Genomic DNA, 21717 nt, shown 5'->3' with positions numbered 1-21717 from the left:
AAACCTGTTAAATCGCTTACCGCCGAAGGAATCGAAATAATTAATTATTTTAAATTATGCATATTAAAAGGTGAGACGGATCAATAGATTAAAAATAGGATTGCCATTGATCATCCCCTTATCTGAAAATTTCTATTATATGCTAGCGGAGGAGAGATTAGATTTTGACGTTTTACAAAACGAGTAGCTTTAAGCGAGCTTACGACAATAATCCATCGTAATCTCCGTCACTTAATGCACGCGCGCGCATGTGTACTTTTCCAGCATGTTACATGCGATTATAAATAATAACTGTAGCCTTAAAATTTCTCCGTTACTCCGTTCGTTCCGCATACGTAACGCAATAATTAATTTAACCGATGATCCGCATTCGTAACAATAAAGCGCAGCTGTATGCGAGTCGGTCGCATACATACTAACTACACTCTCTTATGTTTGCCTGATTTGCTGGCGCTTCGAGCAGCTTCAGAAATGGGTTAATCGTGCCGCTTGTTTAATTAATCGAATCTCGGTCCTCGTAGAACGCGCGCGCAAAGTTACATCGGGAGTAATTGCGCCCGCGGGTATTGAAAGGGCGCAGCCAGTTAAAAGTTCGTATTTAAATGCATATGTATTAGAAATCATGGAAATTTTTTTCCATATCGCGCAATGTCCGCGATACTCCTGATTTTTCTATTTTTGCCCTACGTTTCGAAATTGGAATTAAAATGTTGAGACAAGAGTTTATTTTGACCAAAGTCAGACTTTATTCTTCTTTTTTGGCTCTTTGGTCAAAGTGGATTATAAAGAATCCTCGAGTTATATAAATATTTGGAAATGCGAGAGAAGAATCATCTTTTCAAATAAGAAATTCCAGATAATCTTGAAATAATCCAGACTCTTATCTATTCATGCTCACTATGTATACTTATTATTTATTTAAATATAAGTAAAGAACTTTATTATTTAAGTGCTATTCTGTTTCAGATCTATAATTATTAAAGTATTTAATTTTAAATGTTACAGAGCTACAAATAAACATCGTCGCATAAAAATTGTCCCTGAAGAAGAAAAGTGAATTGAAAAAAAATAGATTTCATAAATTAAGCAATATTTAGAAAAATATATTTTCTATTTGAAAATATGCATATGCATTTAATATATCTCAAAATGCAAAATTCTATAGATTGAGATATACAGATTCTTTGTAAAATAAATTCGTTAATCTTAGGCCCGGTTGCATCAACGTTATTTTAGCTTTAAGCGAGACTTGAATATATGTCTATCTTTATCTTTCTTTTTAAATCAATAAAGACAGACATATATTTAAGTTTCGCTTAGAGCTAAAATAACGTTGGTGCAACCCAGCCTTAATCTAGTAAATGTAGAATAATTAAGGATATTAGCTTATTATCTAAAAGCAGTTATTATCTATTTTGGACAATCAATAATTTGAGATAGAATTTGAGACAGAATCTTATTTATAATTTTGTGTGTCTCTCTCGTGTGTGTACATATATAAAATATTTAAAATGTAGAAGCAAAATATGAGAACATGTATACATAAAATATATATGTATATACTAGAAAACACACATACATACATTTAGAATAAGCGTATGTATACCAGAATATACATTTTAAATGTTGCGAATTATAAATTGTCTAAAGTAAGTTTTATCTTTGTTTTAAAATAGAGAAAAACTGTCCCGTGAGCATCATAAAGAATCTTCATTATAAATAAACGCATTTAGTGTTCTTTTAATCTATGTATATTCGCCTAGTTGAGTCAAATAAAAGTGGTAAATAATTTTCCAGAAATGTTTCATTGGAGATAATTCAAGTACAAGTAAAGCTTTCATTATTAGTGATCGCGTTAAATAATATTTATGATAGTAATTATGATATATATATAATTGCATGTTCTCCCTTGATTGGCAACGTTTTTAAAGATTGTGCTGTTGATTTATTTTTTAATCATAATCTTATCATTTTCTTCTAATCTCTTTATCAATTTGTGTAATTCTTAATAATATCATTCTATTGTAAAAAATAAGATGTAGATATGTTTCGCATTTGTTGGAACATTTCCTTAGATTTATTCAATTTTAAACTGTAATGACGAATTTATTTTAATTATCAATCCGCAGTCTGCTTCATCCTTTGCGACTATCTCATAGCAAGCATGTGAAATAACATCGGTTTACGGAGCACAGTTATGTTTTGCTGTTATTATTGTAAAGCCTGCGTCTCCCCGGGGGTAAAAGCCGGAGAGGGAGAGAGATCTTGTTATGATTAAGTTGTGCGTGAGTATACATTACATGTATAGATGTAAGAGACCGCGGCTCGACGACTATTATCGCATTGAGATGGCACACATCCAGTCTCTGACAGATTGAGTCTTGTGTGCTAGCACTTGTAAATTCGTAGATGAACAATAGTTCCGGTGGTTGGATAGAACGAGCCTTGGTTTGCGGACACATCGAACTGACCAGTGTCAACATGTCCATTCGAGCGGCGGAAGCGCTATTTGAATAAGTGGTACACTGTGATACACGCGTTCAATTAACGCGAGCGTCCTAAAATACACAATTAAATCACCCGATTACTTAATCTCGCGAATCGGCATGTCTCTTTCGCAGAGATATTAAGTATTTAAATGTTACACGAAGACAATATGGGAATTGTTATATCGTATCGAGGATAGGTTTCTAAGCACGATCAAAGAGATATATTTCATGCGATCGATATAGACCTACGTGTTTGAATTTACAACCAGGTTCTGGCGTGGTCCTGGCGTAGTCGTGTGAGCAGAAGCGAATTTGCGAATAGCGTTTGAACACCGCTCCGTGTGTCTCTTCCTCTCTATCTCCTCTCGTCTCGCATCTCTCCGGCTCGTCTTCTCTGCTCCGATACCTCGCTATGCGGCTACGCTTTGGTGTAATTGCATTGGCCATGCGTTCATTTGAACGTCGTGCGATGAGCCATAGAAGCGTAATAAGTAATTGTACGTGCGACGATAGACGATGAAATTGTGCAAAATTGGAAAGGAAAAGATCGCTGATTCTTTTAATTCGTAAAGGATACATATAATTAGAGGAATAAAGGATATATATAATTAGAAATGTAAATAGAAAAGACAAGTTTTGTTTTTTCTTTTTTGTCAAAAGGACCCTGCACGGTTCTTATGGAATTTAGGGTCCCGGTCAAATTGGCTGAATTTTTGATATGATGTAGGTTTTGACTCACTGAACAAAAGTTCCAATAGCCATCAGGCCAAAAAATCTAAAGTTTTTAAATTACAGCGGCTCAAATGTCCAAAATTGACCTCCATCGCCAGCCGGTATGACAACCGTTGCCCGACTCTCACGGCATGGACGTGATGGTAGGCACTTGAGATTTAATGTGTTTCATCCCTTTGAGAGTCTTTCCTCACACTTTTATTTATACACATACATTTGCATGCACACGCACACACACATACATTCATTTATCTTCATTTAGCGCTTTTCATTTATCGATATACGTCGCGCGCGTGGAAGGAGAAGCGGAAAAGCTCATGCTATAGTACCTGGGCCAGGCTTGTGTTAAATAATCAAACACTTAAAAGCCGTTTTGACGTGTGTACAAATGTTGAAGAAATGTAAAATTCTGGGGAGGTTTATAAGATTTCAGAACAGAAAAATATGAAATAACCATCGACAATATTATTTAATTAATCACTAGCATATAATTATTGTAAATATAATAAGGACATAACAGTGGAAATAATATATTAGGACAAAAAGTTATATGCACCCATATAATGAGTATACAAACTCATGTTTATATTCACAGATTAATGTGATTACTAAACGATCTCACATATATGATTGTGTCCAAATGTACCGGTATGTGCTCATAAAAAACATCATTTTTCTTTAAAAAGCTATGTGTATGTGCGTATGCGTGTGCGTGCAAATGTGTGTGCATAAATAAAAGTGTGAGAAAAGATTCCCAAAGAGATGAAACATACTGTCCTTCTAATAATATAGTCAATAATTACATGTTAGTAATTAATTAAACGATATTGTCGATGGTTATTTCACATTTTTCTCAAATCTTATAAACTTCCCCAAATCTTACATTTCTTCAACATTTAAATCTGAAATGCCTACCATCACGTTCATGCCGTGAGAGTCGGACAACGGTTGTCATAACGGCTGACGATGGAGGTCAATTTTGAACATTTGAGCCACTGTAACTCAAAATCTTTAGATTTTTTGGCCTGATGGCTATTGGAACTTTTGTTCAGTGAGTCAAAACCTACATCATACCAAAAATTCAGCCAATTTGACCGGGACCCCAAATCCCATAAGAACCGTGCGGGGTCCTTTGATTCTTTTCAGATATTTAATATCTTTATATTTTGATTATTACAAGTTATTTTTGATTTTATAGATGATAGATTTAAACAAACCACCACTATCTTAAATATAGATCGTATTCCAATTGGCTATATAGTTATGTAATTACTATTTTTAATTAGATAAATTATCTAAAACAATCAATATTGAATTTAAATAAATTATCTTTATTATAAACACAAAAACGCAGTGTGTAATTTTTAAAAATGTATTTTAATCATTAAGACTTATTCTAATATTCTAATATAACATGAAAAACTAAAAAGTTCTTATATTTTTAATTTATTTTTTTCGAAAGTAATTTTAATTGATTAAGATTTTTGCGATTAAAATAATACCAAACGTGACATAATTCGGATAATTTTTAATTAGATGAATAATAAAATTTTTTTATACATTTAACTGAATATTATTTGAATGTAATTTGCCGCAAAAGTCTTATTAATTCATTAAAATTCCTTTCGAAAAAAAATTAAAAATATAAGATTTTTAATTTATTTATTATATTAATAAAAAAATTCGCGAGGAAAAATGATATTACATTAATAAAATAATGGGAAATATTAAATTTGTTTCTTTTATTCAATGAAAAAAAATACATGTTTCTTTTCAACGTTCTTTTTCTATTGGGAAAAAACGGTTTTTCTATATCTGTATATATAAAATAATTGTTTTTAAGTAAAACTAGAATTATATAAGCTGTGTGTATCATAAAGAATATATTATAAAAAATTATGAAATGAGAAATAAAATATCTGGAGAACTAAGTTTAGAGAGAGATTTTTCCAAAGTTTTTTTTCGTACACTTCTCTTGTACATGTAACTTCTCACTTTACTACTTCAGTGCGACCATTCTCAGCATTTAAGACGCAATGTTGGCAGTTTCCGTCTCTCGTTGTCGACGCTGTAAAACTTCTTTTGATTGCCACTTGCGCAATAAGAGGGCACAGAATTTTGCTCTCGAGATACTCGAGTAGTAGCGATCCTCGTGAAAAGAGGAGCTTCGCTCGCGCGAACTGGATTTTGATTTAGGCAGACAAGCACCGAAGAATCCAAGGAGATTAATTAATAGGATTTAACACGGAAATCTTGAGCGACAGGATTTCTTTAGAAGGTTTTTCGTTCATCAATCGATAAGTCGGTCGAGAGCAACAAGTTTTGATACGTTCCTACAATGTAACTCTGCAACAAATAATAAAATGCAACATTGCTGCATAATGAAAATCGTTATCAAAAACAATTAACAGGTAGAAAAAAATTATTAAATATTTAAGCTAAAGCGCAATTTATTTCGTGGTATTCACACTTAATCTTTTTACATTTCCGTAGAAACAGAAATTATATCTGTTAAAAAGATTTGAAAATATAATAAACCAGGAAATAAGACATTTAGTTCTCAACTTCCCGTCATATTAAGAAATTTTCCTTGCTTTAATTTTCAAAAAGGAAATTAATGATAAATGAAATTAATGATAACAAGATTCATGTTAGCTAAAATTCTCATCTTTAGAAGTTAATGCATATTGAACAATGTATAATATGACAGAAGATTCAATGTTTTATAATTCTAAAAGGATTGTGAATGTCAAGGGAGCAAATTGCGTTTTCTACAATTAATTATTTTTTTCTGACCATATTAGGTCTGTTTAGCAGCAAAAAATGTGTAGATGTATGTTCCTCTGTTTCTAAAGAATTAATAATTAAGGACTTGTTGTTAATGACACTGAGTAAAAACGCGTTGTACTAATGTTAGTGTTTCAAAACTTCCAAGGTTTAAGCAGCTTTTATTAGCCTTCGGACAATTTTTGTAGTTGCATACTATGGCTGCGAATTTGGCACGCATACCACAGAGAACTATCTCTGTCGACGGTAATAATAATTTATTAGGGAAGTTTGTCTTCTCTTTCTCGTCGTCGCGAGCTGACTCTTCCTAATGCCGTCGGCTGTTTAGCCGCAAGTTTACCAAGTCACGCGGGTTTACGCTGCCAGCATTACTGGACGAACGTTCGTCGACTAGAGAGATGTTAGTAGAAGCGTTTGCACCACTGCGAGCAAAATTCCTTCACAATTTCGATAATAACTAAAATAATAATAAGCTAGCATAACTATAATTCTATTTGCTTAATGTAATAAGAAAAGAACAATTTACTTTTACAAGAATGTTTTTATTTTTATATGTGTTTATATTTTATAATTAATTTGTCGATTTATTTATATTTATAAATAGAGATTAAAGCATTTATTCCCCAGTTTCTGTTAAACACCGTAAAATACTAAATTCAGAATTATTATTTTTATATATGAGTATATCGAGGATATATCCCCAAAATAATAATTAAATAAATAATTTTATTCAATTCCCTTAGATTAGAATAATTTTTAATAACTTTCATAGATGTGAGACTTTTTTCGTATAAATAAAGCGATGATAATTAGTAAAAGAATATTAACATTACGGTACATCTGCATTTGTGCGATGGGTGTCCAAGAATATCGGATATTACGTGAACAGAGTGACATTACGTAATCAGTCTTAGAGAAGACAATTTATTCTTACAAATATTAAATGTATCGATTTTTATATTTTATAATTAATTCATCCATTTATTTATATATATAAAATGCAAATTAAACTATCGATTCTCCACTTTCTGTTAAACATTATAAAATACTAAGTAGTTAATCCAGAGTAATTTTTTATATGTGAGCATGTCAAGAAATATATATCCCTAAATTAATAATTAAGAATAAATAATTTTATTAAATTCCCTTAAAATAGAATAATTTTTAATAATTTTATAGATGCGAGGCTTTTTTCACATAAGTAAAGCGATAGTATTAATAAACGTATAGCAATATTGACATTAAAGAACATTTGCATTTATGCGATGGATGTCCAAGAATATCGAACATTATGTAGGCAGAGAGTGACATTATATAATCAGCCTTAGAAAAGAACAATTTATTTTTACAGGTATCGAATGTATTGATTTTTGTGATTATATTTTATGATTAACTTATCCATTTATTTACACATAAAATGCAGATTAAAGTATCTAGCTACCTATATTTTTTGTTAAACATTATAAAATATTAAGTAATTAATCCAGAATTATTATGTTTTATTATTTATTATTATTAATATTATTTGTTATTTATTATTTACTATTTTATTATTTTTTATACATGTCAAGAAATATATATTTCTAAATTAATCATACTTAAGAGTAAATAATTTTATTAAATTCCCTTATGTATAAAATAGAATAATAATAATAATTTTTAATAACTTCCATACATTCTGACTTTTTTTACATAAATAAAACACAATAATATTAATAAACGTATAGGAATATTGATATTTTACGGGACATTAATATCTGCGATGAATGTCCAAGAATATCAGACGTCAATGTTATGTGGGCAGAGAATCAGTAGCAAGCGCGACTGAACGAGCATATTTGTTCTGAATCCTTGTACGTATGTACACATTACTGCAAATCTATTCGTTCGATAGTTTGTCCAACGATGCTCGTTTAGCGTATTAAACGTGGCTTTAGAGGACAAGCGGGATAAAATCGCACGTTTCTCCGCAGTTTGCAGGCCGCGTTCGCCGACTCGAAACACACAAACACCGACAATATGTCAACTTCCTTTGTACACGAAGATGCGAATCAACGATATTTCCATCGATCCAGAACACTGTAATACGTTAAAAGAGTAGAAATAAATAATTGCGCGGATATCAAAAATTCAGTGAACGAATTAACGTCAAAAAAGCCGCCGTAATCAATTCCACACCGCGTTTCGGAGATTTGTCGCATTGGAGTTTTAACAAGTAATATCCATCCGGATATATATATTTTTTTTATTATAAACTGAAAACGTGCTACGGCATTCGGAGATCATGAAAAATTTTCACTCCGCGATTACCAACTGAAATATTTACGTCATGAGCTTAGGTGAGGATTTTATAAAGCTCGATAGTCATTTAATCTCCTGGATAGTATCGCTCTTACTTTTAAAAACTTTATCAGAAATTATCTCGTGATTAAAGCGGCAAAGTTATGTTGAAGTAAGGAATTTATAGAGCAAAAAGAAAATCACATGCGCCGGAAAATAAATTATCATTATAAAATACACTGTAAAAGTAAAATAAAGCGTTTTCCCTCCTTCTCTTTTACTTGTACTAAATTAAAATAAAAATTCTACTATCTCTTTCTCTAACGCGTACTCTCTCTCTCTCTCTAACTTAAGTTATCTTTTCATTTCTTTTAAATTGCAGATTTATTGTTTTTTCCTCTCTCTCTTTCTTTTGACGTCATATTTCCACATTTTGCTAAAAAATAGGTAGCAGACAAAAGATAGTCCATTAGGAGCTGCGCAGTTGTTGAGGCTATCTACAACCTTCGTAGGTATCTCGCTATTTCTGGAAAAAATGCACCGCTGTTCATAGTATCGTAGATAGTAGAAACAAGTAGAAGATGGGACAGCTGTTTTTAGGTCAGTTCACAAAATAATTTTCTCCTTTCTAAACATACTTCGCTGCTACTATTTGTGGTAAGCTTATATGAAAAGTTTAGACTATGTCATAACGCGCTATCATATTTTTCACGTGAGGTACATCTCCCATATGGACGCTTACTAAAGAAACTTTAAATCCGGGGCAAGCTTTTAATTTGCTTTGGGATACGCCGGCAAGTTTTTCAAGCTTAATGTCAAGAATGCGGCGTAATTCGCCCGTTTTTTTAATGCAAAGCTCTATACGCACGGCGTGTAATCCTAAAACACTCGCCAAGTTTTCAACGAAAAAGATGCGGAAAAATCTCCCCCGGAAGGAATCGCACGCGAGAAAAAGCGTACATCAGCAAAACCGATGATTTTGCCGAAACTTTTGAAAACACCGTAGAGTGGCACCGACTTTTTGTAGCGTTAGCCCGATTTTTCAGAGTTGGTTAAAAGCACTCTTTAAAGTTCCACCCGCCACAACGCTACAGCAAGAGCTATCAGAGATGGAAGACGAACTTCCGAAAGTTTTATGAGTTCTAATGCAGAATAAAGGGATAGTTACGAAAGTTAACCGCAGAACACCGTTTATTTTAACGCTCAATCTTTACATCCTGTCTTTTCGCGATATTTCTTCGAACAAGACCGCCCCATCGTGTTATAAAGTTATCAAGAATCTCTGGTTCCCAGTCGACGTACCCCGGCAACGAAGTAGCATCGCGCCGCGTTTTTCTAATTCGTTTAACAGAACGGCGAAAAGCCAAATTAAAAGCGCGATAAAAGTGAGATGGGTGCCAGCATGCAGGATATAAATCGAAGTTAGGTGGGTCGATTCTTCGCGGAGAGCACTTGCGCGGACGTGACCTCGCCTCTCTCTCTCTCTCTGTCTCTCGAGTTCAGCAAACGGACTTGCTTGAAATTCAATGGACGTTGGCAGGCTCCATAGCTATCCGTTTCTGCCGAAATATCTTTCAGGGGGGCCTCAGCATCGTTCCGTTACCGACGATCCGCGTCTGATATCCAAACGTCTCTCGATTTGAAGTATTTTGAGGATCGGCACCAGGCAAGAATGTTATATTGTCATATCTAGCGAGAGAGATGCCGTATTTGCCGAGTGAAAAATCATCTCAAGCACAAATAACATTGTTACCGAATTATCTATCGAATTAACCTCGCGTTGCCGTCGATATAAGTTAATTTCTTAGTTCTCGAAATGTTACTTGTCGAACTTCGCGAAATTAAAGAAATAAAACTCTAATTATATATCCTGAAAAGAAACGTGGGAAATAAAATTACATACACTACTGATCGAAAATATTGCATCACTTATAAAAATAGAGAAATTAATATTTTAATGAATAAAAATATATGTATATAATTATTAGTATATATTAGTATAATTAATTACATGTTTTTATTGTTATTTTATGATTTAATATATCGTAAAAATTAAAAATTATAAATAATAACAGAAAAATCAAATTTTTAATTCTTCAAAATAGTCTCCCTTTGTTTTCAATACTACTGTACATATTTACAATATTCTTGACCACAGTTCTTTTAGTTGTTACTAATATTTGCTTCTAGCATGTTTGTAAATATTCCTATAGTTGTTGAGAAAGATTTAGAAGGGAAAAATGAATAATATATTTACATAACGCATATTGTTAACAGTAGAAACTTTTTATAACTAATGCGACTAATTATGTTAAAAAGTACTTTTAATATAATGCATTTTAAATAATATTAAAGCAAATATTATAATAATTACACATTAACTAACTTCAAGAACCTCGAGTAACAGATAATATACACTTTTCATATTTTATGAACATGAGCAAAACAGCTCTGGGAGAAAAGGAAGCTTGCGTTTTCTGTATTTTGTGTGAATGATATGATACTTTTGACCGATATTGTATATTTCAGTAGACACATTCAGATATATTATAAATATCTATATCTATACATATATCTATAATAACACAGGCCTGCGAAATTTTAGGTTTAGTTAATTACAAAAAACAGAGTAGGAATCTGATAGATTTTTTGACACTGAAAACGAATCTGGCCGCAGAATATCTCCAGCAGGTTTCCGAGTAATTTATAGTTAAATGATGAATCTGCCATATTGATGCCTATGTAAAGTTTTTTTAATATAAATTTTCTTATAACTTCATACTTGTACATCTCAATGAAAAAATATCGTGCGGCAGCAATCGGAAATGGATTTGAAAAGTGAAGACTAATACTATGCCAATGGTAGAAATATTTCAAAAAATTAGGTTCTTCCATAATAAATTCATGAAATTTGCCGAAATTGCCATTTTTGGGCTATTTTCAGCGTCAAAAGATCTACAGATTCACCTACTCTGCTTTTTGTAACTGACCCTCGCAGACCTGTGTAATTATTATTATATATATTTTTTGTAAAATAATAACTCATAAATGATTTCTGTTTTCTTTTCAGAAATTTGATAAGAGTGAATTATATCTATGATTTAAATGTTATATTTTTATACTGTTGAAATTATTGAATTTTAACTTTAATATGTGACCTACAACTCTTGCAATCACGATCAGCGATGACTTGGTACGGCAATATAAACTTGGCCAGCAGTGAGTTATATAGGATTCGACGCTAAGTGTGTGTGTTCTTAGGAAGGGAAATATATTTTATGGAAAGTTCCATTTCGTTTCTCTCTAAGGAGATTTGGATTAGATGGGCTGATTCCGCGGTAGATCAGAATTCCTTCTACTACTGGCCATTTAGTACCTCGTAAAAGTGCTTTATTCTGACTTTGAGTAAGATTCTTCATACCATCATACCTCGATAATATCACAAACATTTATTATTTAAGTCTAATTATTACTAACAATTTCTAAGAATTATTGTTTTAATTTTATTAAAGTTTGTGACATAAGTCATACTATATATTTTCTAGCTTTGCATTTAAATCTGCTATCCGTGGAATTAAACGTAATTATGTATAATAATTAAACGTAATTAACGTTTAATAATTAACGTTTAAACGTAATTATGTATAATAATATTAATTATATTTCTGTAAACAAATTTAGATCTGTATTCGATAGATTTGATATATTGGTCGAATATCACGTTGCCAAAACTATGGCAACTAATCATGTCAAAAACACATTATATTTACGTGCTGTTGAGAAATAAAAGGTGATTTTATAAAAGGTGATTTAAAATTATATTATATATACGTAATACACTTATTCGATCGTGCCTCGATTGCTTTTATGTTGTTGATGTCGTCGTTTTCTTCACGTATTTAGTTTGAGCTGAGGGGGGAAAATAGTATTATACGGGTACGCCGTAATTTATCAGACTCGTAGTTAAACGCGACGATTTTCCGAGCCGTACTTAAGGCAGACAAATTTCTCTGAACATTTCGAGGATAAAGTAAAAAAAAAAGAAAATAAAAAATAAAAGGAGCACACTACGTGCCATGAGATTTAGTTGTTCCTTGGCATGGGAAACCTTTGGTAATGTTTGCAAGAACGTGAATATATCGTCTACCAGACTACATAGGATTCCTAAAGCGATTTGGATTGCCTATTTCTCTTCAGCGCCATGACTGATATCGCCAAGATTTCGCGGCCATTTCTACGTCAGAAACGATTTGTCTCTAGGACGTCCTGATCAAATTCAAGCATTGTTATATTAGGAACACATGTCGACATCGTAGTGTTCATTATATCTTGTTTGTTAAAAATAATTGTAAAAAAATTGCTAAGTTAAAGATAAAATAAAAATTGAATAAGTTTATAATTTTTTATTTTTGATATTTAATAACAAAGCTCTGGATTATCTTTAAAACATGAACTGATTGTCCTTTCTTCGTAAAATGGAGTTTTTGTTTCTAAATTGCGTAATTATTTATGTACCTATAAATCCAAAACATTTATGAAAGCCTTACGAAAGGCTTATGATGTCATATTGCAAGATCATTCGAGATTTGTTGCTACATTAAAACTACGATTCCGAGACATACTGTATAAATTTGTATAATATTACGTATATATCTTTCATTATTTAAAATTTAAATAATCTGCGGTCCGACATAGAAACTTGTAGAACCAATTTCTTGAATCACGTGCATCTGAGCACTTTGAAAGTAACCAATTACCGTACAATCGCACACGTAAGTATGCTGTCAATCTAATTGAAATTCCCAATATTCATTTCTACTCGCATTCTCTTTAAATCCATTACTTTAATTTCCTGTTACATTTTTGTCCTTCAATACTGTCATTCAGGAAGCATATCAAATCTCGGATATTTTTTCCGTTTTATAATTTTTGTAGAGAGATTAGAGAAAATTAAATATAAAAAATTTTAGGGCAAGATATAAATATATAAAGTTATTATAATTTTTGTATATTAATTAATAATGTACAGAATATGTATTTTTATATAAATATTTAATTATACATATTTTCACAAATATTTTCATAAATAGTATAAATAGTATACTTATATAATAGTATATTTTTATAAATAGTATAGTTTCCATTGCACAATTATATATATATATATATATATAATTTGAACCTTCTTACAAATGTTAATTATATATTTTGTGAAAAACATTTTCTTTCTTATAATTTTATGATTAAGATTCTTTATGATTAAGATTATCTTATGAATATTAATATTAATAAGTCGGCAGTTGCAATTAACCGACTGAATTAATTTTATAAACATTTAACTAAATATCTATTTATTTTTTTGAGTCAGCAAGCTATCTAGCAACTCGAAATTCCTATCCCACTGCGACAATTAAAATTAGAACCGCGTATTTTTTGTACATCTTTGTTTTTTTATGCTCAGCTTCAGCTTTTTTATTATTTTGTACAGAAATAGTATATTATATTTCCGTCTGGTAATTTTGGGCACATTCTCTCTATTAGCGAAGATAAATGTTCAATGTTTGGATATGTTTAGATTATTGACCGAAGAATTATTTTCGAAACTAAAGCACATGCAGGAAATTTAATTAGAAAATAAGAGTAAAAAGTGCACGAAATGTTTTAATATCGTTCCAGAACAGAAATAACGTTCCATCGATTTTTCATATCTTTTTTATTTTTAGATTTGATAACTAAAGATTTTAAAAACAACCTCTTTATAGAAACGTTGATTGGTTGCATTTGATATCCTCAATAAATTACGTTAAATGATATACATTTTTTTTCACGAAAAATGCTAAACATTTTTGACAGTTAAAATAATATGAAATGTAGGTTTATAAAACGACAGTTTATTTTCATATCTTCATAAATCATTATTATTATTTTATATCCGTAAAATTTCACTCGGAATGACGGGTCGATGATGATACCTCTTGTTAAATCCTTATATTATAAAATTCTTTATTATGAAATAATTTATCCATTTGTCGTAAAATTCGCAATGCACTTGATTATCGTTGATTAATGATAAGTAAATATAGGACGCGCGTTTTCAATTTTAATTGTCACAGTGGGATTGCTGAGTTGCTGCATAGCTTGCTGACTCGAAAACCGGAATATTGATAATTGCGGGAAGAGTAGCCGCGAATACACAGTGGTGTAGGAATTTTTAATTAGCAATTACCAACGACTGACATGACTTTTTAATCGGCGACGACAGTCCCACGAGATAATTACCGCTGCTAGCCAAATTCCATGCTTGTTTGACAATCCTTTACTAAATGAAGTATTAATCGCGAGCATTGGCTACGCCAAACCTCAATATTATACAAAGTGGTACGATACAAAGGATAATTTCCTCTCATAGACATGTAGAGCAGGTAAAAATAACTCCATAAGTTGTTATAAAATTTTTTATACAACGATATCATTACCGAGATATTTATGTTTAAAGTTAAAATTTGAGAAGCATTTTTTAAAAATAACTTCTATATCATTCTACAGATTTTAATAATTTATAATAATTATTTTTTATTTTAATTTGTAATAATTATTTTTGTTAAATAAAGATCTTTAAAATAGCATGATTTCTTGTCGCGTCAAATAATCTCCAAGCCTTTTAATTTTAAAGCTAATAAGTTTTTCTTATATATTTTCAAATTTTTTGTCATTTATTTCTGAAAAAGGAGTCTCGCTTCATTTCGTCAAAATTAACTGTTTCCAAGATGAACATATTTGATCAATATAAAATAAATAAATAAATTTTGATTATGACAAAAGATGTTGTAGAAAAAAATTTTATAGGAACTTATTTTTACCAGTTCTGAGATAGATTGCTCTATCTCGAAACATCCTGCATGTTTCTATCAAGTCGCGCAAACTAAATAAATTTCGAATTCCTCTCAGCACGTCTTTGTCAAGTAAATAGGACTTTTCTGATATGACGTAGCTGCGATACCAGCGCGGTTTACACCATGTAATATTAATACATATGCATGCATGAATTCAACACGAAGCAGCTCGCGCGAAACAGAGATGCAAATATGTATCTACGTATTCGTGCAAATCAATGTATAATTTTATTCATGGCGGTACCGCCGACTAAATATGTAAATTATAAGACCTACTTAAAAGTTTTCCGTCACGACGCTTCCGTTATTCCGCCGATAAACGGATTAAACATCCGTAGTTTCCAATGCACGACGGAATGAATATTCGCGCTACTCGCTACTCGACATTTACTTGTTTTCGCGATCGCACGCGTATCTTTCCGATAAATAGCGCCAAAACTGCAATATGTTCGCCAAGCCCGATGCCTCCCCGATACAGTCGGGTAAATTTATTCCCGAATATGCGCGGCATAGTCGATAATGGTGACGTTAATTTCGTTTATTTACATCAGGCGTTGCGCTCCTCGAGCCTCGGTGATTCGGGAACCTCGGAGCAATTCGCGGTTTGCGTCGAATAATATTAATATGCATGAGAAGATGAGCGTAAAGGGGCGCCTCTCACGCGTGGCGGAGGACATGGAGCATTCCCGCGATCTTGCATGTTGGACGATGTCGAAAATTGCATCTCGGGATAGGTGCATCCAATCAAGCGGGATGCGAGCACGTTAACTTAATTATACCAAACGGGGGGAGGAAGGGTGGGGACGGAGAAAAGAGGGGGAGGGCTGAATTTCAGGTACGCGCGCAATATTATTTCATCCAGTGGGATAAATCTTTGATGCGTTTATGTGCTTTTCGAGAAACGCATAAATTAGCCGCAGGCTTCCGCGAGAACTTAGAATCGATCCCTTTCCGTGAAAATTGAATGACTTTTGTATACGGAGTCTTCTCGTAACAGTCTGAACGAAAGTGTTCCGTGAAAAAGAGATGAGAAGCGATTTTGTGCGCTAAACGAGAATTTAATTAAATGCCATCTTTTTTACATTTTTTTGCTAAACTTTTCGAAGTTTTAGCATTAAATGTCGACGGAATCTTAAATTGAGAATCTGAATTTTTTTTAACACCTTAAAATTAATCTGTTCGTACACACATAAGGATGGGTAATTCTCCAAAATTTTTCTTATTTGACGCAATATTTTGTATCGAAAAATGGGAATTGAAAAATATAAGAATTCCAGTAATTTTATATAGAGAAAAATTCTTTATTATTATTTTTTAAGTCCTTGCATCAAAGACATTCAATTTTCGTCGAGAGATTGACTGAAAATTCTTACGAAGGCAAAATCTTCGTACCGAGAATCTTACATAAAAGGAAACAAGCGCGCCACTATCTCAAAATTGAATTTCTAAAGCTTTTTCGAAGGAAAAGTATAATAATAGTAGTTTTTATGCCATTTATGTGTTAGTAATAATATGTCTAGATACACATTCCGTATATGTATTCACTATTATAATGAGAAAATGTACAATATACATGTCGAATGCTCATCGAATGATTATTTGATTGGTTTAAATTGTTGAAAATATGATGAATATAACATACTTGATTTTCTTAATTTTATTCTTAAACTTAATTTTATTCAAAAAACGAAGAATTTTTAAACATATCTAACTCAATGTAATTGTAAAAGTAACGCCTGATTATATATAAAAGTCATCCATCTTATAATATATAGACATTCTTCTATTATCATATAAAAATTATCTGAGTTAATTTTTATAATTTATATTCACGTGATAAAAATTCATTAACCTGAATTCTTCCATTACAAGAGCATTCCAATAAAAGAGAGATTTCATATTCTCGCAAAATAATAATAATATAGATGCATTGTGTGCATTATTTTCGATGGACAGAGGCACTGATTATGAGCGATATGAGAAAAATGGAATGAAAAATAAGTCACACATTCTGTCGCGCTATACGATCAACATCTATTCTTTACTCACGTGTTGCATGGCCGCATACCCGGTGATCTGTTGGAGCTTACTGCTGACCATTTTCGTCCCCGTGCCGCTAGTCTTCTCGTTCTTTCCGCTCCAGATACCGATTACGCCCGTTATAATGAGAGCGACTAGTGTAACGATGCCGATCAGTAGGGACAGTGTGACGATTTTGCTGCGGGGCGATATTACCATCGCCATCTTTCTCCCCTTTTCGTTTTTTTTTTTATTTCCTCTTTTAGCGTCCGCCGCGATTACTCGCGCTTCGTCCAGCGAACGAAGTTCGAAATAGAAATTTACACTCAACAGACAACCTCTCTATCCATCCACGGCGGGATGGATCGAAAAAACATGGATATACGTATCTATGTATATATATATATATATCTATGTATATATGAATAGCTCTTCTTTTCCCTGGTGATGTGGGCGGGAAGGATCGAGGGATTAAATATATATGTATATGTATATAATTTCTTCTTGTCGCGATCTCCCGCGATCATTATAACTTTATCACTTCCTCGCGCTCGAATATCGACGACGTCAGCGACGGCGGCGACATCCTGTCGAACGAATCCTCGTGTGTCATTCTTGAAGCCGCGTAGATGCCCTCGTCCTCGAAGGGGGAGAGATTAATTAAGGGACTGCTGGACGTGATATTGGGACACCATGTGTTCCGCCATGACGTTTTTCGTTTCACGGACGATCTTAGGAATGTCCGTCGTCGTCTCTCGAGGATCCTCTCTTCAGCGATGATTCTTCAGAGACTCGATGGATCAACAAGTTCAACGCGGATACGCACACGCTTTTAGCTCGCAATAACAATGACTCGCGATATAAATTTGTCTGAATAATCAACAACGAAGTTCTTCGGGAGATGTTTCAGTCCCCGAGGTATATAACCCCGACGACGATATTTCTCTGCAGGGATGCATATAATGAGGGCACGAGGCGGAACCGAGCGGGGTCGAAGACGCAACTTCTTGTTTCTCGAGTTTCTTAGATTTTCTTTCAATCCACTCCGTGCCCTCGTTCACTACATCTCTCTTCCTTCCGTTTCATCCCCTTCGCTCTTTCTCTTTCTCTTTCTCTCTCCTACGCTCCTTTTCTCTTCCTCCCTTCTATCTTTCGCCTCCCGTATTCTCCTCGCGCTTGGAAGACGAACTCTGAAGGCCTTTAAATGTCGAGGGAACTTATCGCGGTTTACATCGTGGAAATAATGACTCTACGGCTTTCTATATTACAACGATCGCGCGGCAACGCTGCATATTAAATATGTTGGTTTCCGTCATTATCAACGTTATTATCTCAGAGTCAGGTGAAATTTCTGATAAATATGGAAGATGCTATTAACGCTTTGATTATTCAAACTATCGCGACGATAAGTCGAGAAATATAGACAACGTTTAATCTTATATTGTCCATATCTTGATGTAATATATCGGTCAAAAGTATCGACCCCAAAAAATATAGAAAACGCATGTAAATAATTAAGTTTTTTCTCTTTAGCTTTTTTGATTAGCATGTTTATAAAATGTGTATTATCTATTATTCCATTCCTAAAATTAACAATTATAATAAATTGCAATAATAATTGCAATTATAATAATTTTTATTATCATAATTTTTTTGATACTGTTTAAAATGCATTATATTACTGATTGCCTTTTAACAGTCGCGTCAAACAGTTTCTATGTCAACAATATACATTACGTAAATATATTTTTCCCCTCTACAACCTCGCTCAATAACTGTAGAAGTATTTTTGAACATGCTAAAAATAAATATTTTATATATATATAGTAAGACTATATATATATAAAATATTTATTTTTAGCATGTTCAAAACTTGAAGAAATCTATTGTCAAGAATATGCGTGACAATAATGAAAGCAAAAAAAAGCTATTTTGAAGAATTAAAAATTTAATTCTGTTATTATTTGTTATAACTTTTACAATATTAAAGTAGCAAAAAATAATAGTAAAACATAATTTGATAATATTATACATGTGTATGTATAAAAGTAATGACTTCCCTGTTATTAATGTTTCTCTTGATGCAATATTTTTAGTGCATATAGAATATCCTAAGATTTTGCCAACCTTCTTTCCCCTTCTCTCTCGCCTACTTCTTCCTTCTCGTGGCAAAATTTATTCAGAGAAAACAGATAAAATATATTAACTGTAACTCATTACTTCGGAAATGCCTCATTTTCGCTGACGGCCGAATTGACATCCACATAAATTAGCGCAACGCAACAGCGGGTGGAGTGTCGAGATCTTAAACACAAATTTCAATTTCACCGAGTTGTCGTGGCACGCGGTGAAGTTATTTCCATTCCATCCTTCCACTCTATCCCTTCTCGGTAATGCTATTTTCATTTTATACAAGCGACGCAGTGTCGTCTGTCTACATTGTCGGTTTGTGCTATAGCGGTAAATGGCAGACGCGAACGTAAGAGTGCAAGCACATCTGTTTGATTAAGAAGAGAGCTAATGAAGATGAAGAAACGAAGTAATAGACTCGAGTCCATCAATCTCAAAATTATTGGACTAGGCGCTTCTCTCTTTTTACCACTATCAAAATATTTTAATTGCGTTCGTAATAATTTAACATGAATATTTTTTCCAAAGTGCGATGATAATGAGAAAATTTCTTTTTTTTTACAAAGAGAATAGAATGATAAAAGAGAATATATATATCTCTAGAGAGAGATGTGAGAATATAGCTTAAATTATAATTTAAAAAGAAATTGATACGTTATGAAAATGAAGAATATGAAATTTTATAGTTGAGGAGAAAAATTTTTTATCAGAAAATAATATAGTTGTAAATTATATCATTATTACTTTCATTATTACTTTCTTCTACAAGAGTTCAATGTTAATTAGAATAAATGAGACCGTATTCACATTTGTAGATGTATATTAAATTAATTAGCCTTTTAAAGAGAATAAATACAATGATTTATTTAAAGTTCTCCAGCCTCGATATAGTTATTAAGCATGGCATAATCACGATATAATTGAATTAATTAAAGGAGTTAATATAAACAAGTATAATTTTTTGAAAACATCATATCTTAAAAATAAATTGTTTAATTACTAAGTGATTCAATAATAATTGATTAATAATACATTTTTTCTTCGCGGAAAATATAATGAATTTTATATTATCATCAAAGAATTTTAAAAGCTGTTGCTATTTCTCTTGTGAGAATATCCTTTTGAGATTGCAGCATAATAGAACGTCTTCGTGGAATCCCGTCGGCACATAATTTTGCGCAGGTGAGGAAAAACCGCGAATTATTTAATATACTGAATAACGCGGCTTTTTTACACTTTATTTATAGAACAGAAAATCTCATTCAAATTGGAATAACCTGTGTCATTTAAGGCTTAAAAGCATCATGTGCTAATTTTCGCTGAATATAATTTTTTATATCCGCTCAAGAGACATAATTATTACGTAGTAATAGGATATGGAGGCCGGATCGTTCTGACATGTTGTTGCGAAAAAATAATTACAACGAATAAGAGATAGAACGCATTAATTCAGATTGCGCGTGTGTATCTCGACTATTTCACGTGGTATTTCCGTGCGTATAAAATCATTAGCGACCGGTGAATTTTTAAAGTCGCTTCCGCGTTGCGCTTTTTGAGAAATCCGTATTTGAAGTGTACTCTCTACACAGGAGGAAATAATTAAAAGCAGACATGATAACGTACGTTACGTATGTATATTTTTTCGTCGGATGTAACCAGAAGGTAAAATTGAACTATTTTCATAAGACTTGAAACAATCTCTTTATTATATTCACAAAAACCACCATAACCGGAAATATACCCGGGGCGTATTCTTTCACGGGAAGGGATCGTGGAATGATCCCGGGAACAAAGCTTGAAAGATGGAATATCTAATCAGTTCGAAGAAGAAGTATGTAAACGTAGAGCCAGTACTTCATTTAGAATATGACGCTGACAATCTACGCGAATCTTATACGGACAGTAAATGTCCTTTTCGCGGTGTAGACTTTGCCAGTTTCCATTCCCGCTGTTTTTTATCACTCCGCAAACGTAATTCGAGAAATTTCTTTGCGCTTACTCTTTTTACTGTTTGCACGGCGTTTGCAAAGAGGAATTCGTGTCTCTATCTTCTTTATTTTCTCAAGGAAAATTTCAAGAGAGCTAAAGCGATCTTTTGATTATGCGATTTTGCGAGCCCTACAATGCACTTGTGCTCGTATCTAAATACTCGTCGGTTTATTCTCGCGAAAATATTCGTTACCTGTCGTTTCTCGCAACTGACGTCACATTAATTTTATATTATCCATAAAAAATGTATTTTTATGTTCCTCGCAACACAATGGTACTCTTCATATTCTATTTTTCTCTTCCTTGACGCTTGCATTTAATATAATATTGATAAGTTCGAGTCTAAAATATCAATTGTTTAGGAAGAGGAGCGAAATAGAGACAAAAAGACGACTTAT

The 21717-nt window shown here is 32.5% G+C and overlaps 1 protein-coding gene across 6 annotated transcripts in view; it reads right to left on the bottom strand.

Annotated features, from left to right (window-relative positions):
• Nucleotides 1-21717, bottom strand: part of Mp (collagen XV/XVIII-type protein multiplexin) — a 288473-nt gene that overhangs the window by 94683 nt on the left and 172073 nt on the right. The window contains exon 2 of one of the 6 annotated variants that reach the window (XM_083092199.1): nt 17231-18145. The exons of the other annotated variants lie outside the window; for them this stretch is intronic. Within the exon in view, the coding sequence (XP_082948325.1) occupies nt 17231-17425 (195 nt within the window). The 5' untranslated portion in view covers nt 17426-18145. The remainder of the gene's footprint in view (nt 1-17230; nt 18146-21717) is intronic. 6 annotated transcript variants of the gene reach the window in all.

This window comes from Camponotus vicinus, unplaced genomic scaffold (genome assembly GCF_025532165.1).
Source record: "Camponotus vicinus isolate PSW18456_S1 unplaced genomic scaffold, iyCamVici1.0 SCAF_2, whole genome shotgun sequence".
NCBI lineage: Eukaryota > Metazoa > Arthropoda > Insecta > Hymenoptera > Formicidae > Camponotus > Camponotus vicinus.
This window is presented reverse-complemented; position numbering and strand designations above follow the sequence as displayed.